We start from the raw sequence: 17277 nt of genomic DNA on the forward strand, positions 1-17277 counted from the left end.
CAACGCTTCAATTTCTCACGGGCCATGCCCCGCAGAATACAGTTGCCTCGGCCCTCGGCTGCGATGCCAGAAACGATCGGCGCTCTGCTCTCCTGGTTCCTGACGGAGGCCAGCACTGTAAGGTCTGTGAGAGGTGAACACAGATTTCACTGTGCAGCAAGTTTTGGTGGTGGCCAACTTTGCTTCAGTCAGTCACCACTGGTTCAAGTTGGCTACTTGTGGAACCGGAAATGGAACCAGAACCAACAAAGATCCAGCCTGCCCCCTCTGTTGCCAATTGCAGCATCACCTCTGGTCCTCAGCACCTTTCACAGTGCTCAAAGGTCACATGAACCTTTCCTTTTTTACCGTTCAAGGTACTCAAAGGTCAGCAACAGAGAAGCAACCAAACGAATGGAGGGGATTGGGAAGAATTTGTAACGACAGCTGCTCATGGCTAGTACGATGTAGTATCAGATATGATCGTTTGATTGGCATCGAGAGGGACAGTATTGCCAATGCCGTTGGTTTGCAGTGCACAGGAGGGAGGCTCCAAAGAATACAGTAACGACAGCAGTAACACAGGAATTATGATAGATCAAAACTGCAAATCTCTCGGCAGTTTCGGTAGTACAGACTCGAAAAAGGGGGAGAAACAAAAGAGGAAAAAGATACCGGACGACCAAACTAGTACAGGTAAAGACCAGCGCGTAATCCTGGCTGCCACACCAAATTATACCAATCACTAAGCCGCCGGGCGGCGACATGGCTTTGCTGCAGCAATTGCCAAAGCCTTCTTATCTTCTTCTGCATCTTCTTCTTCTTCTAAGGAAGCAGCCAGTCACTCACTGATCAGACACACATCCACGAGCAGGAGCAGCAGCAGCAGCAGTGCTTGCGGGTAACATCAGCAGCAAGAGGTAGATGATAAGCACGGAGACGGACACTCTTCTTCTCTAAGCGGACGCCTTGTCGAACTTGAGGGGCTTCACCACCTCCCAGGTGAAGTCGGTGTCGTCGCGCCCGAAGTGACCGTAGGCCGCGGTCTTGATGAACCTGTTGCCGCCCTTCTTGAGGTCGAGGTTGATGGTGATCATCCCGGGCCTGAAGTCGAAGTTCTCCTTCACGATCTTGAGGATCTCCTTGTCGGGGATCTTGCCGGTGCCGTACGAGTCGACGAACACCGACAGGGGCTCGGGAACGCCGATGGCGTAGGACACCTGCACGAGGCAGCGGCGGGCGAGGCCGCTGGCCACGATGCTCTTGGCCGCCTGCCTGGCGATGTAGGCGCCGCTGCGGTCAACCTTGGTGGGGTCCTTTCCGGAGAAGGCACCACCGCCGTGGGCTCCCCAGCCGCCGTAGGTGTCGATGATGATCTTGCGGCCGGTGAGGCCGGCGTCGCCGTGCGGCCCGCCGATGACGAAGCGGCCCGAAGGGTTGAGGTGGAAGATGGTCTTCTCGTCGAGGTACTTCTCCGGGATGATGGGCTTGATGACGTGCTCCTTGAGGTCGGCGGCGATCTCGTCGTTGGTGACGGTCTCGTCGTGCTGGGTGGAGATGAGGACGGTGTGGACGCGGACGGGGACCATGGCGCCGCCCTCGTTGACGTACTCGACGGTGACCTGGGTCTTGCCGTCGGGCCTGAGCCAGGCGCAGGTGCCGTTCTTGCGGACCTCGGTGAGGCGCGCGCCGAGCTTGGTAGCGAGGACGTGGCTGAGCGGCATGAGCTCGGGGGTCTCGTCGGTGGCGTAGCCGAACATGTGGCCTTGGTCGCCGGCGCCAATCTCCTCGGGGCGCTTGGTGAAGTGGCCGTGCACGCCCTGCGCGATGTCGGGGGACTGCTGCTCGATGTTGACGAGCACCTTGCAGCGGTCGGCGTCGAGGCCGACGTCGTCGGAGGTGAAGCCGATCTCGCGGCAGGTGTCGCGTACAATCTTCTCGTAGTCGACGGTGGCCTTGGTGGTGATCTCGCCGAACACCATCACCATGTTGGTCTTGGTGCAGGTCTCGCAGGCCACCTTGCTGTCGGGGTCCTGCGCCAGGCACGCGTCCAGGACGGCGTCCGACACCTGGTCGCACAGCTTGTCGGGGTGCCCCTCGTTCACGGACTCCGAGGTGAACAGGAAGCTCTCCGCCGCCATTGCTGCTGCTGCCTTCTCGGGTAGATTACTCCACCAACCTCTGCGCATGGGAGCAATCAAGGAATCATCAGAATCCACTGCGCATAGTTCGAATTGAATGACCAACAAATGGTAAAATTCGATGCCTTCAGATCCAAAATTGGCGCAGCACAGACAGCATAACATGCACAGGCTGCGCTGCGAGATCTAAAAATTCAGAAAATTCCCAAATTTTCCCCATTGCTGACTACGAAATGAGGAATTGATCCCCTCAAAATGATCCATTGGTCTACTAATGAATACTTCCGCTACTAATGAAGATAAACCAGCAAACGAGACCCCAGATCTACAGAACCGCTGCATGGACGATAACCACCGAATCCCACACCACCAGATCCAACACCACCCCAAGAAATGGCCACCAGCTGCATACAGCACAGAGAAAGACCCCAGCTTTCCAGTATCCCCGACCACTCACACCCACAAAAGGCACGAACCTAGTAGCGAGAAGGCCGGCGATCGATCGAAATACAGAGAAGCAGGGGTTGTGGGGCGAGGTGGCTCACCTTGCGCTGCTGCTCTTTATTCGGGGATCCGGCAGGAGAAAGAGGAGGAGAAGAGGCGGACGGATGTGTGGCACGGGGACTCGGGGATGCTCGGTGGCCGCCATTTATAGCCCGCGCCGGATCCGGGGAGGCCGGTAGGCACGGCCGGGGTGCGGGTGTACCCGAGTCGCGGTGCGAAAAGTATTTCCGCGGGTGGGCAGGCGCGCACGTGAGGACGCCGCGGCCTGAGCCTGACCGGATGGCCCCACGCCGGGCAGAAGCCACCCGATGGGCGGTACCCGGTAGCGGACTAGCGGGAGCGGTAGCGCTCCCTCACCAACCCCACGGCCACCACCACCAACCCCCCATGATGCGGGCCCGACCCCACCTAACATTTCTCTCTCCCTAGTAGAACTATCATTTTCGTTTCCCTTTGCTGATATTTTTTCTTTTTCTTTTTCTCCCGTAGTGGAAATTCCTCAGCCTCAACCTGAAATGGAAAACAAGTTTGCCGCCTCACCTACTACTACTGGTTCCATGAGGGCCTATTTATTTTTATTTTTTTGGGTGTAAAAGGTAACTTTATTTGTGGATGGCTACGGTCGGTGCTTGTCGATTTCGAAGAAAAAACTTGTTTTCCCATTTTCCCATTCATAGGTTTTACTTTCACAAATTATTGTCGCTGGGAGTAAGGCTGGACAAATTTTACCAAGAACCAAACCAAACTTACCGAGAAACGAAACGACCTAAGAACCGATATTTCAATTACATGTTCAGTTAGCGGTTCTTAGTAACCGAACTTTTAATCGGTTAAATCGGTTCCATACCTCGGTTAACTGAAATAACCGAAGTACTGAGAATATTTGGAGGCCCATTAAGGCAGTAAGACCCAACTTCAAGTGCTTAACCCGTGCCGACCCCGAGTCCCCGACCATGTGCACTTTCACTTTGGAATTGGAACCCTAGCCAGTAGCCAGTAGCCATGATTTTGTGTACTGTTTGGGTTTTCGGTTATAATCGGAACTAAAAACAGAATTTACTCGGTTCTTATTTCTGAAAAGAACCGATCAGGTCCTATTTTCTGAGAACCGAGTTATACAGGAATTGAGGAACCGATAATGTTAGAACCGAATGCCCAGACCTAGCTGGGAGAAAAGAAATTACACGAATAATTTTAGCATGGCTTTCAACGCCTAAATATGGACTGCATGTAAACAGTTTTCAAAATACTTAAGTGCAGGTCAACATGGTATATCCTCTCGCTTGAAAAACGTTGGACTTTTATGGGTCGTGAGTGTGCTCTCCGGACCATTTGGCGAATTAACTTCTTCCAAAAACGCATAAAAATCATTAATTTCTGCAAGATTTTTATGACGCAAGCTGCTCGGTTGGAAAACCTTTTCACCATTTTTTCTTATTCGTGTGACTTCTGTGATATAAGTATAATTTTATTTATTCATACTTTTTTCAGCCTTTAGCTGAGCCTGGATCAGTTTTGCAAAAGAAAGCAAGAAAGAAAGAAAGAAAGGAAACAAAGAAAGAAGAGAAAAAAAAGAAGGAAAAGAGGCATATGATGAGCACGCTAATATTCATTTTGTTTATCAGGAAGCATGCTAGGCGGCTAGGCCAGCGAAGCTGCGCAGGTCCAAAAATAAAAAGGAAAAATTAAGTCAAAGATGCGGATGTCCGGAAGAATACAGAATGTGGCCAGAAAGAAAGAATGCCTTTGCGCTTGCTCACGCATGATCCCGCCACTAGCACCGCACCTCCATCTCCATGGTTGCAAATGGTTAGTCTAGTAAAAAAGAAAGAAAGAAAGAATCACTAGGCTGCCTTTTATTTTAATTTAGGTCTTATTTGGATTCCACCGGATTCTCAGAATCCAGCTTCTAGAATCCGGCTGGGATCCAAACACTCCAAATTTTGTCTCAGATTTTAAAATCTAGAAGCTAGGTTCTCAAAATCCTAGAATCTGAAGTTAGCTAGCTTTTGCTAGATTTTGAGGACCAAGTGAGAGAGAAGATAGAATCTATGGATCAAACAATCTTTTTAGATTCTACCCAAAATCTAGCTTTTGGAATTTATCCCAAAATTCTAATCCAAACTGGGTCTTAACCTGGTTTGCCCCCTCTTCTTGACTTCCAGATGTCCCTAGTTTTAAGAACTTAACACTACAAGATTAGGATTTTAGAAGGTATGTAAACATGTGGAGCTTCAAAAACTTTATAAACAGACCATGATTTTCGAGGTTTGTAAGATACTTTAATATTCCCTCTATTTCAAATTATAGATCGTTTTTGACTTTTTTAGATTTATAAATATTATTATGCAGTTAGATATATGCTATATCTAAATGGAGGTTAATTTGCTGGGCAACCTATGGAAGCCTAGAATGAAAAGTAAAAAAGAAAGAGCAACCAAGCCACGCATGTGCTCGTGTGTTGTCGGCTTCGTTTAAGACAATCGGACAAGCTGGTCCAGCACCAGCAGTAGCAGTTGCTGCGTGGCCACGGCGACATCTTTCCAGCTGACGCTTCCCGTCACCAACAAAGAGTCGTTGGGCTCTGGCATGAAGGTAAACAGTAGGAGTATAGTATAATGGAAATGGTAGAGCCATACTACTAGCAGGTAGTATATTCTGGTCTCGTCCCTTATATTTTAGCTGCAAAATCCTCAGAGCGTTTGGATGGATTACAGATCGACAACAAAATAACAATAATAAAGATTGCTTCAAGTACAAAGCTTTTTCTGGGTGCTAATTAACAAATGGAAATGGAAGAACAAAATGATTCGAGGAGGACGAGAGGAAGCCGGAGTCTCGGGCGGGCCACAGCCCACAGCAAAGCATGCTTCATGATGCCTCACCCGGTGTCTGTTTCTGTGTCTGGTCCGGATTAGGAGTAGGGGATCAGAGACACCAGCCGCGTACACCTACCACAGGCAGCAAGATCCTGCCCTCCATGGACGGCGTGCCTCCAGCCTTGCCTTTGTTTTCCTTGGAAGGCAAACCGTGCGCGCGTGCATGCCGCTCTTGGGCACGCCGGCTGGCTGACGTGTCGTGCAACAGGCTGCTCAACCTCACCTCGCGCACTTCACGCCTTTCATCGCTGACGTGTAGTAGGATTTAAACCTATTTTTCGTCCGTTAAAAAATACATTTATTGTTAGGAACGACCCGCCACAATCCCTCTTTGGGGTTTTCTGTACGAGCTAGGCATTCGGTTACCCGTCACGTAGTTCGGGTTTTAAGAACGTGGGATAGGGTACCATGGATCCTACCGATCATATATTGGTCGGTCTTGACAGGTGAGCTCGTTCGACCATGTCGTGCGGGCCAAGGCGTAAAGATAGGTGGAGTATAAGTTCGGAGGCCGACCGAATGGATTTTGTCCGAATATTATGGGATACTTATTGTATATCGACTCAGATTGCTTTTCATGTAACAACCTACTATGATTAACTATCCGATTGTAACCCTAGGTCGTCAGCCTATATAAGGTGGCTAGGGATGCCTCCAGAGGACACATTAACTTTTCGCACCTGCAATCAGCAATACAATCCACTAGAACACAGGGCATAGGGTATTACTTTCCGGAGACCCGAACCTGTCTAAACCTTTCGCCCCTTTGTTACCATTCGAGTTCTTGGTCTCACGATCTCCCCCACCTACAAATCTACCACCTGAGTAACCTCATGGTGAACTGCCAGTCACTAAATCCGATAGTTGGCGCGCCAAGTAGGAGAGATCGCGAGATCCTCCCCAGCGAATTCGATGGCATCCTGCCGCAACGTCATCTTCCCCGAGAGCATGAAGGAATTCCTCACCAATCCAATCCAGCTCCGCTTTGGGAGTATGCCGGCGGACTCCGACTCCGCCACCTCCATCGCCGACTCGGTGTCTATCGCCAGCTCGGCTTCTGTCGGATCTGCATCGACGGAGCAAGGTCTTCACCCGAGGATCATCGCGCCGCTTGCCCAGCAGGTCGGCGATCTATCTCTCTAAGAGAGGATCGCGCGCATCCTTGCAGCAACCCGCCCATCTACACCCTCCGATCTAATCGTGGGGCTAGATCGCATCAGCAACGCCATTGCTGAGTACATCAACCTCTCTGAGGCGGCACTATGCCCCGGAAGGTCGGCGCAGGGCTCCCCCCACGCCCCTTTTGGCATCAAGAACTCGGTTGCCGTGTCTTTCGAAAAACTCATGCAGTCTTTCCAGATCCAATCTGAAGACCCACCTGAACCCACCCAGTTTCCGGATTGTGGCAAGTTTCAGGTCCCTTGCTTCGTCCTAACCCAAAACCCTTATGGCGAGGGTGATGACGGAAGCTCTACGTCACTAGATTGGGAAGTCTTCGCTGTCTCCGCCGATGAACCTCCCGGTGATAGTGAAACCTCCTCCCAAGAGGAAGGGCGCAGTGAGAGAAATCGAGACTGCGGCAGGCGCCGCCAACAGGAACGAGCTGAGCCAGTTCGTCAGCCGCTTGCTATCCCCGCAGCGGCCGGCACACCGCCCGTCCCACCGGTCTGACCCAACGGTGCTGTCAATGATGACCAGGACGATGCGGGAGGTCGGCAAAGGCACCCTAACCCCCCGCCCACTCGCAATCTACAGGCCTACTTAGAACAAGCCGGTCACGACATCTTCGCCACATCCCAAGCCAACCTGGGGGCTGTTTTTGCCGATCTGGTAAACCTTCTAAATTCAAAGCAACTGCAGCGGATCCGGGCACGACTCTGTGTTGCTAACGCCCAGATCAAGGAAAAGGCCTAGGCTCTGGCGCGCTCAATATGCCGATCGTTGCACTCCAGATCTACATCTACCCGGCACTCCTAAAGCCGATCTACTCAGAGTAGATCTGATTGCAGCTGAGCCGACACCTTCACGCCGACACAGATGAGGCCGACAATGTCCAATTCCACGACAGCAGGCACCGCCACAACAATGACTACGAACCGCCGACCCACCAAGACCACCAGCACCAGTCCAGGCCGGAGCCCTCCCGACCTCGGAAGAGGGCCCTTGAGGTCCTCGCCACCGAAGCTGACCCTGTGAGGCAGACAACTTTCCTCTAGGAGGAGTTCGACGACACATTGTGCCCCTTCCACAAGGATGCATGCCAAAATCTTCAGGACTGCACAGTCCTCAAGAAAGAGCTCGGCATCCCGATGAAATACAATCGGCTTTGCGGGAATGACTATCGCAAGGAAGACAACCTCCGCAACAATTGCCGCCGCAACGACCACCGCTGCGACGATCGCGATGGCCAACGCAAAAAAGAGCACCGCGACCAGCGCAACCCTGACGCCAACCAGGGCGTTGGCAACAACAACGGCGAGTTCCAGCGCGTCGAGTGGGAGGTGAACATCATCATCGGCGACCTTAAAGCTTTATGCAGTAATCGCAAGCACAAGTTGCACAGGCGGGAAATACACTTCGTCTCTATCACACCAATCCAGTATCTGCGCTGCTCGGAGATGCCCATAACCTTCTCCAAGGAAGATCATTGGGTGCACATCTCGGACCCCGGGTCTTACCCGCTGGTGGTGTCCCCCACCATAGACAAAGTCCTCCTCTCCAAGGTGTTGATCGATGGTGACAGCGGCCTCAACATCATCTTCACCAAGATCTTGAAGAGCATGGACTTCAACTTCGAGTGGCTCCTTCCCTATGAACACCCGTTCTAGAGCATAGTACCCGGCAAAGGATCCTATCCTTTCGGGAGAGTCATCTTGCCGATCACGTTCGGCACCCCCGACAACTACCGCACCGAGCACCTCACCTTCGAGGTAGCCAACTTCAAGACCCCCTACCATGCCATATTTGGTAGGCCAATGCTGGTGAGGTTCATGGTGATCCCCAACCATACCTACCTCATCCTCAAGATGCCGGCTCCAAACGGCGTCCTCTCTATCTTCGGTCATGTTAAAACGTCCTACAAGTGCGACACGGAAGCCGTACAGCTCACTGAGACCCTGGAGTACTCGGCCAACAACACCATGATGCTTGCCGAGTCCAAGAAGGTGGACCAGAATTAGCTGATGTTCCCAGAGGAGGACCCGACACCCATGGCGCTGTAGCCCGACCCGCAAGTCAAGATGATCAACCTCGGCTTGGAAGACCCCTCCAAGACAGCCCTCATCGGGGTCGGCCTCACCCCCAAATAGGAAGACGTGCTCACCAGTTTCCTCCGGGACAACTTGAACATATTCGCGTGGAAACCATCTGATATGCCCGGTGTCCCGCGGGAGCTGGCTGAGCACTCCTTGGAGCTGAGCAAGACAGCAAGGCCGGTCAAGCAGAAGCTTCGCCGTTTCGCTCAAGATCACAAGGAGGCCATTAGGGTAGAAGTAAATAAGCTCTTAGCTGCCGATTTTATTTGTGAATGTAAGCACCCCAACTGGTTAGCAAATCCAGTCCTAGTAAAGAAGAAAACCGGTGAATAGAAAATGTGTATCGACTGCACCGATCTCAATAGGCGCTGCCCTAAAGACCCCTTCCCTCTTCCTCGCATCAACCAAGTCGTGGACTCCACAACAGGCTACACCCTGCTGTGCTTCCTCGATTGCTACTCGGGCTATCACCAGATTGCCCTCAACCCCGCCGACCAAGATAGGACTGTGTTCATAACGCCCTACGGCATCTACTACTAAAACACCATGTCTTTCGGGTTAAAAAACACCGGTGCCACCTACTAGAAGGCAATCTAGGGCTGCCTCACAAAATTCAGCAAAAACGTAGAGGAGTACGTCGACGACGTAGTTGTCAAGACCAAAGACAAAGAAAACTTCATCGCCGACCTCACCCAAACTTTCGACAGCCTCCAGGCCTATCGATGGAAACTCAACCTGGGCAAATGTGTCTTCTGTGTCCCGTCCGGAAAGCTCCTAGGCTTCATGGTCAGCCAATGCAGCATCGAAGCCAACCCCGTCAAAGTGGACGCCATCAGGAACATGGTGCAACCAACCAGCAAAAAGGACGTCATGAAGCTCACAGGCATGATGGCGGCGCCAAGCCATTTCATCAGCAAGCTCAGCGAAAAGGGGCTCCCATTCTTCAAGCTGCTGGAGAAGGCAGACAAGTTCGAGTGGGATGACAAGGCCTGCAAGGCCCTCGAGGAACTCAAAACATTCCTCTTCCCGTCATGACAGCTCTGGCCGATCAAGAAACCCTGCAGCTATACATCTCTGCAACAACACACGTTGTGAGCATGGTGCTAGTTGTAGAACCCGAGGAACCTGGCCACACCCATATGGTGCGAAGGCTGGTATATTACGTCAGCAAGGTCTTGAGCGACTCCAAGGTCCGCTACACACATGTCCGAAAATTACTCTACACAATCTTGATCATCTCTCGTAAGCTACGTCACTACTTCCAAGCGCACAAGATCCGAGTGGTCTCCTCTTACATAATCGGCAAAATCCTGCACAACAGGAATGTCCACAGGTTAATGGTCAAATGGTTTGTGGAGCTCAATGAATTTGACATCGACTTCTGCCCTCATCATGTGATCAAGTCCCAGATCCTGGCTGACTTCGTTGCTGAATGGATTGAGATCTAGGAGCCACCTTCCCTAGAGAGGCCGGAGCACTGGAGAATGTACTTCGACGGCACCCTCAACCTCGAAGGATCTGGCATGGGGTCCTCTTCATATCCCTGAAAGGTGAGTAGCTCAAGTACGTCCTCCAGATCCACTACAAGGCTACCAACAACGGTGCCGAGTATGAGGCCCTCATACTTGGGCTCCGCATCACCGCCTCACTCGGCATTAAGTGTATCCTCGCGTTTGGTGACTCTAAGGTTGTCATCAAGCAGTTCAACAAGCCCTGGGAGTGCACCAAGGAAACCATGGACACCTACTGCGCCAAGACCTGCAAACTCGAGTCTCACTTCGGCGATCTCGAGTTCCATCACGTCCCCAAGGAGCACAACATCGCCGCCGTCGTCCTATCTGAGCTCGTCTTGAAACACACCCAAGTCCCAGTCGGTGTGTTCGTCCAGGACTTGAGCAAACCCTCCGTCAAGATATTGGACCCAGACCAAGCTGACGATAACACCCAGGCTTAGGCCGACCTAGCGCCCACCGATGTCCTGATGATCGAGGCGGAGGAAGGCTGGCGCGCACCTTTCATCGCATTCATCACCTACAATATGTCCCCAGAGGAAAAAGCCGAGCACGAAAGCTTGCACGACGCAGCACCAACTACTTTGTGATCGGTAACGAATTGTACAAGAAGGCCGCATCTACCGGCATTCTGATGAATTGCATCCTTCTCAACGAAGGCCTTGAACTCCTCCACAATATTCACTCGGGTTCATGAGGGAACCACGCCACCTCGGGCAATCTAGTCAGGAAAGCATTCCAGTCTGACTTTTACTGGCCAACTGCTATCGCCGACGCAAAAGAGCTCGTCCGGAGGCGTAAAGGGTGCCAATTTTTCTCCAAGCAGTAGCACCTCACAGCGCAGGCCCTGCGTACTATCCCACCATCCTGGCTCTTCACATGCTAGGGGCTGGATATGGTCGGTCCTTTCAAGGCCGCTCCGAGAAGATACACCCATATCTTCGTGGTAGTTGATAAATTCACCAAGTGGATCGAAGTTAAGTCTGTCACCTGTATAGAGTTGGCCAAAGCTGTTCAATTCGTCGAAGAGCTCACACACCGCTTCGGGATCCCCAACAGGATCATCACCGACCTGGGCAAACAATTCAAAGGATCTGTGTTCTAAGATTTTTGTCAGGATAACCTCATCAACATATATTACTCCTTAGTAGCTCACCAGATGCATTGGCCAGGTCGAATGTGCGAATGGGGTGGTCCTCTAATCCCTCAAGTCTTGCATCTTTGACGACGCATCAAAGTACGCCACCAAATGGCTCCACGAGCTACCCCATGTTGTTTGGGGTCTCCGCACCCAAAAGAGTCAGGCCACTGGCTACACCCCATTCTTCCTTGTCTACAGCTCAGAGGCTGCACTGCCAACAGATGTAGCTTTGGTGGCCCGCGGATTCAATACTACATGGAAGGGAAAGCAGAAAAGAGTTAGAAGGTTGACATCGACAGCTTAGAGGAACACCGCGTGGCGGCTCTCATCCAGCACGCACGGCATGAACAGTAGATTCGACACTACCACGACAGGAACATCCAGGAACGCTCGTTTAACGTCGGGGACCTAGTGCTCCGCCGGATCTAGTCCGCCAGATCCTGGGAGGGCCCCTTCATGATCAAAGATGTCATTCAACCCGGTACATACCGGCTGCAGTGAGCAGATGACTCAGGTGTCCCGAACCCGTGGAACATCCAGCACCTACGACGTTTCTACCCTTCGGATATAAAAGCTATATACTCTTTCAACTTTCCTCATATTGAATAAATAAAACATCATCGGTTCTTCGTGTACCTACTATCGTTTTGCTTTCTTAACGAGCTCTTACTTACGCTCGGGGCTGTCCGATCTGATCGACAGACCACACCCTCGCTGCTACGCTCGAGGCTTCCCCCATTACGCGCCGATCTGCGGGTCTCGCCTCTTCTCCTACCCCTCTCATGACAAGTACGACTAACTCATGTGGACAACGTCCTAGTTCGCGAAACCCAGAAAACCTTGCGTCCGCCCCCTCTACAAGGTCGAGAACAACTCAGCAGAGTGTTGACCAGGCAAGGCTGGGTGCTTAGTGGCTACAGGCCTAAGCTACACGATGTCTTGTCGTATGCGCCAAAGGAGGAATGGAGGCTTTCAACTTGCATAAGTTAATTGACTAGTTTACTTGTGTCATGACATAGATTGATACACATGTTAGTTTTTCTCATTACAGGTCCAGTTCCTTAACTACGTCCTCCGCGGCTTGTTGATATCGCTCGGCCAGCTCCGGGAGGTTATCAGCATCAAAGTCCTCGGCAACGCCCGTTCCAACACGCTCCACGGGCAGCCGAGGGAAGTGCGTCTTCAAAAGCGCCATGACATTTTTAGCGCATTCCACGGCGGTCTCCTTCATCAAGGCCTTCAGCCAACTTGGCGCACTCTTCAGGTGGTCCAGTAGTGGCGTTGGCTCATTAGTGTTGGCCTCGGGTTGGATCATGTCCATCACGTAGTCCGCGGCCGACCTCAAATCCTCCAGCTCCACTTCTAGCCCTGCAATCACCACCTGATCATGCTAAAGACTATGCATCGTTGCAATTAAGCACCAGTCCATATCCTTGCGCAAGTCGGCCTCATAGGCAAGGTTTTGTGACACGACATACACACGGTGCACGTAAATATCATGATCTTGCTGGAGTCGGGCATTGGCTGCTTCACACTCTTTGAGGTCTCTCTTAAGGCTGTCTTCGTTCTTCTGGGCATCTGCAAAGCAATTAGATTCAAGAATAGACACTGGTCCACATCTAGTGGATCTGGACTCACAACAAGAATTGAAGCCATTACCATTCAGCATGGCGTCGAGGCTGCTGTGGTTATATGTTTTTGGTCGGCAATCTCCTGATCTTTTTGTTGGATCTGCTCTATGACGTCCTCCTTGGCCTTCCTAAGCTTGTCCTCCAGGTGCCCGGCCTTGAGATGATACTCCTCGGTGCGGTGGATGGTGTCCGCCCTCTTGTGCGCACGGTCGGCCAGGTTCTGGGCAAGAATTATCGCAACTAATTAGAGAAGGAAACAAGGAATGATGATTAACATCAAATTAGTTTGGCTAACTTACGTATAACAGCTCAGTGACCTTGATGGAAGCCTGCTTCAGCTCGGCAAGGTCTCTCTTGTCCTCGGCAGTCTCCTGCGCCGGAACCATCCCAAAGAAGTCCAGTGTGAAGGGATCATCTTCTTCGTGTGTGTTGACATTGGCCTCATGGCCCACCGTCCCAGCATCAACTGGTGCCTCCCTGGGGTCTTCCTCCATCTGGATCTCGACGTTGGCATCCGTGTCACTGGGCGCGCCAACTGTATCATCTTCGGCAGCGTCTTGTCATAGGGGCGACTGCTGGTCGGGCCTCTCAGGCTCTGTCACTAGGCCACTTTCAATGCCGGCCTGAGTAGCAAATGCCGATGCAACCCCCTGGGGTGCATCAGACGTCCGACCTTTTGCTTGGGTCTCGACGCCAGCATCCTGCGGGTTCGGCTCATCATCCATCACTGCCTTGTTGCTCAGACAGCGGGACTCAGAGATAAAGCGACGCAGCATACATACAAGCTTTCAACAACAAACGATGTCGTGAAACCATGCTCTTCTCCACTTGGAACTTTAGGCAGAGAGGCACTGGCGGTGGCAGGGTTGGCACCTTCTACTCTCCCCCGTGGATTTCCATCTTCAGCCGCTCCTTGACCTTTTCCACGTCGGCAGCTATTGTCTTAAGGAGCTCAGCCTTCTTCTTTTTCACAGTGGGACTGGGCGAGTCGGAGTCATCGCTCACCACCGCAGATAAGGCCTCAACCATGGAGGCAGGTGCCGCAGTTGGGGCCTCGGTCTTTGTGGCCGCCTTCTTCTTTCGCTTCTTCTTCTCTGCCTCTGGCGCCTTGGACTCCGTCACCTTCCACATAGCCTGGCGCGTCTGCCGCCCAACAGGAGCAGAGCTCCCCGCCTCCATCCCACTACCTTGGACTTGCACGTCCTCGTTTGAGCCATTGAAGGAGGAGTCCGACTCCCAGATAAGGGCAGTAGGCGGTTGGTCGACCTCGGTGGATGGATGGAGCTTGGGCCCTTGTTGCTCAGTGCTTTCAGGGAGTGGTGCCGGACAGAAGAATTTTCACTCTCGGCTCTGACAAGTAAAATAGAATCAGGCAGAAACAGAGACAAAAGTGAAGTAAGCAAACTAAATGATGAAATCAAGATCTTACTAGGTCGGCTGACCTCAGGAGGGAGTACGTCTTGAGGCAATGCTTGTTCTTGATGACACCACCGAAGAACTTGCAGACCCGGGCGACCTCCTCCCGGGTAACCTTCCGCTGTGCCCCCCAGGTCGGATCCAATGGTCCCGAGTACTCATACGCCGAGTGGACCCTATCCTTGATCGGCTGCGTCAGCCTCCGGCAAAAGTTGATGCCACAGCCCCGGCTGTGAGCCCATGACCTTTTAGCTCAGCAATCTCTTTCAGGAGCCGCTTCACTTTGACCATTTCTGTGGAGGTCGACTAGTTCGACCACTCGGCATTGTCACGAGTGCATATCCAAACTGGGGTAGCAGCTCGGGCTTCTGATTGGCGATGAGTAACCATTCCTTATGCCACCCCTTGTTTGAGTCCTTGAGCTTTAGATCAAAATACTCCAGGACTTTCTTTGGCTGCAGTGAAAATCCACAACCACCAATCACTCTCGGCTTCCCCTTGGTCGACACAACTTTCAATTGGTAGAGATATCTCCACAGATTGAAATAGAGAGGAATGTTGAGGAAAGCTTCTCAAAGGTGGATAAAAACTGCGATGTCCAGTATGGAGTTGGGGTTTAGATGCACTTACTCAATTTTGTAGTACTTCAGCAACCCACAAAAGAAATCCCCTATCGGGATCCTGAATCCCCGCTCAAAGAATACAGCAAAGATGACGACTTCGGTCTTGTCCTCTGTGGGGAACTCCTAGCCCGCGGTCGCCTTCCATTCTAGGAGGGACTTGGGACCGAGCAAGCCGCGGTCGATGAGGGCTTGGATCCTCTCCTCTGTCATCACGGATTTCACCGAGTACGTGGTTGGATCTAGTGCCTGCTCCACCACCATTTCTTCGGTTTCTATTCCTCAAGAAGTAGATCTGATGAAGGCGGGCCTCTTGGTTTGCATGCGGTGGGGAATGGTGGCATGACGACGATGATTACAACCTTCGGGCGGAGGAGTGGTGGATGCGGCTGGCGGACGCGACGGCACGATTTAGTGCTCTCGGGCCCGGCGACGATGGCGTTGGTTGCGGCGGCACTTGGGGGTGAGTGGGGTGGAAATGAAATGGAAACAATGCCTCTTCAGCTTTTGAAGGCATTGATGGCGTAACCCTAGCGACGAAATCCGCAAGTCTCCCGTTACGGTGCAAGCGATGGACGAAATCTGTGGGTTTTCTGTTAAGTCTCGTGGCGTGCCTCCTTGGCTCTGCTAGTCCTCGCCCTTGAGGGCTGGGTGCCTATTTCTAGTCAGAGTGCCTCCGTGGCTCTGCCAGTCCTCACGCTCGAGGGTTGGGTGCCTATTTTGGATTGGCGTGCCTCCTTGGCTGTGTCAGTCCTTGCGCTTGGGGGCTAGGCGCCTATTTCTGTTCGGCATGCCTCCGTAGCTCCGCCAGTCCTTGCGCTCGCGGAGATCACAGGTGTATGACCAAATGTGCATGGCTATGCGACTGTTGAGCTCCGAGATGTCTGGCATCCTGTAGATCGAAGGAAGCACATGGAGGGCATCCTATAGATCTCCCCCCGGCATCATCTTCTGACTCCATATGGAGTAGCCCCCAAGCCTTGAAGCGATTAAACTAATTGGTCCAGGGGTCAAGAGATATTGTCAGTCTGTGGTCATTGTATTGTTAGTGACCAAGATACGGTGTCCAGCCCCCGAGCTCGAGGACTGGCGGAGCCAAGGAGGCATGCCGACCAGAATATGATGGACAGCTCCCGAGCGCGAGGACTGGTGGAGCCAAGGAGGCACGCTGCCCTAAAAACAGCGCCCAGCCTTCGAGCGCGAGGACTGACAGAGCCAAGGAGGCACACTAACCAAAGTAAGACGCCCAGCTCCCAAGCGCGAGGACTGACGGAGCCAAGGAGGCACGCTGACCAAACTAAGGCGTCCAACCCCCAAGCGCAAGGATTGGCAGAGTTAAGGAGGCACGCGGACCTGAGTACGGTGCCCAGCACCCGAGCGCGAGGACTAGTGGAGCTAAGGAGGCAAGCCGACCAAAGTAAGGCGCCCAGCCCCGAGCGCGAGGATTGGAAGATTCAATGAGGCACGCCGACCAAACTAAGGCGCCCGGCCCCCAAGCGCGAGGACTGGCAGAGCTAAGGAGGCACACGGAGTTGCCTTTCGTACCCAGCCCCCGAGCTTGGGAGGTCGGCCGGGTGGCAGGAGGCACGTCGAGTCGTCTGTAGCGCCCAGCCCCCAAGCCTGGGAGCCGGACGAGCCGTGGAAGCATGTTAAGTCACCTCCCGTACCCAGCCCCCGAGCCTGGGAGGTCGGCCGGATAGCAAGAGGCACGCCGAGTAGTTTTGGAGATGTAAAAGGATAATACAAAGATTATGTAGCATAATGTAGAACATTTAATAATTGAAAAACTCAGGATTTTATTCTGCATAAAAGTAAGTTCTTGCGCGTCCTGCTCTTGTAGGCCATGTAATTTCCCCAAGTAGTTAGCTCGTTACGTTTAAGCACCTGATCTTGCCGGGGTGTTGCCGAGAGCAGGCTCGAGCATGCTTAGTAGGAAGCGACACATGAGGGCCAGGCTTCACAGATTAAGGCGTGTGCTATCCGAGTACATTAGCAACCGTTAAGAGAGACGGACAAGCTGCAAAGCAGTCGGAATTGTGCAGAAAAGCAAATGCATGCGCTGGGCACTCATAGGGTGCAACCCCCCGACTACTTGTGTAGTGGATGGACCAAACTGTATAAGCAGTCGGGGTGTGACTAGGGTGGTCGGCGAAAGTCACGGACACATAGAGGAGCCAAGGCGTATGGAGGTATACGGAAGC

The 17277-nt window shown here is 52.5% G+C and overlaps 1 protein-coding gene across 2 annotated transcripts; it reads right to left on the reverse strand.

Moving 5' to 3' along the window:
- Window positions 1-539: 539 nt before the first annotated feature.
- LOC117857290 (S-adenosylmethionine synthase 1) lies at window positions 540-2825 on the reverse strand. 2 transcript variants are annotated; one of them, XM_034739879.2, is made up of 2 exons: window positions 2666-2825; window positions 540-2160 (listed from the first exon to the last, which is right to left on the reverse strand). In XM_034739879.2, exons 1-2 carry the CDS (start codon window positions 2767-2769, stop codon window positions 936-938), a joined length of 1329 nt encoding a protein of 442 aa, XP_034595770.1. In that variant the 5' UTR covers window positions 2770-2825; the 3' UTR covers window positions 540-935. The 2 variants fall into 2 exon arrangements, with proteins under 2 accessions (XP_034595770.1, XP_034595771.1); XM_034739880.2 differs by having other exon boundaries at window positions 2597-2737.
- Window positions 2826-17277: the final 14452 nt, after the last annotated feature.

Source organism: Setaria viridis, chromosome 5 (genome assembly GCF_005286985.2).
Source record: "Setaria viridis chromosome 5, Setaria_viridis_v4.0, whole genome shotgun sequence".
In the NCBI taxonomy this organism is placed as follows: Eukaryota; Viridiplantae; Streptophyta; class Magnoliopsida; order Poales; family Poaceae; genus Setaria; species Setaria viridis.

Excerpts from the sequence above, each read along its gene's own strand:
- LOC117857290 (XM_034739879.2), bottom strand. The coding sequence starts at position 2,769 with ATGGCGGCCACCGAGCATCCCCGAGTCCCCGTGCCACACATCCGTCCG. Across the intron at positions 2,161-2,665 it reads ATAAAGAGCAGCAGCGCAAG|AGGTTGGTGGAGTAATCTAC; the intron begins GTGAGCCACCTC and ends TCCCATGCGCAG.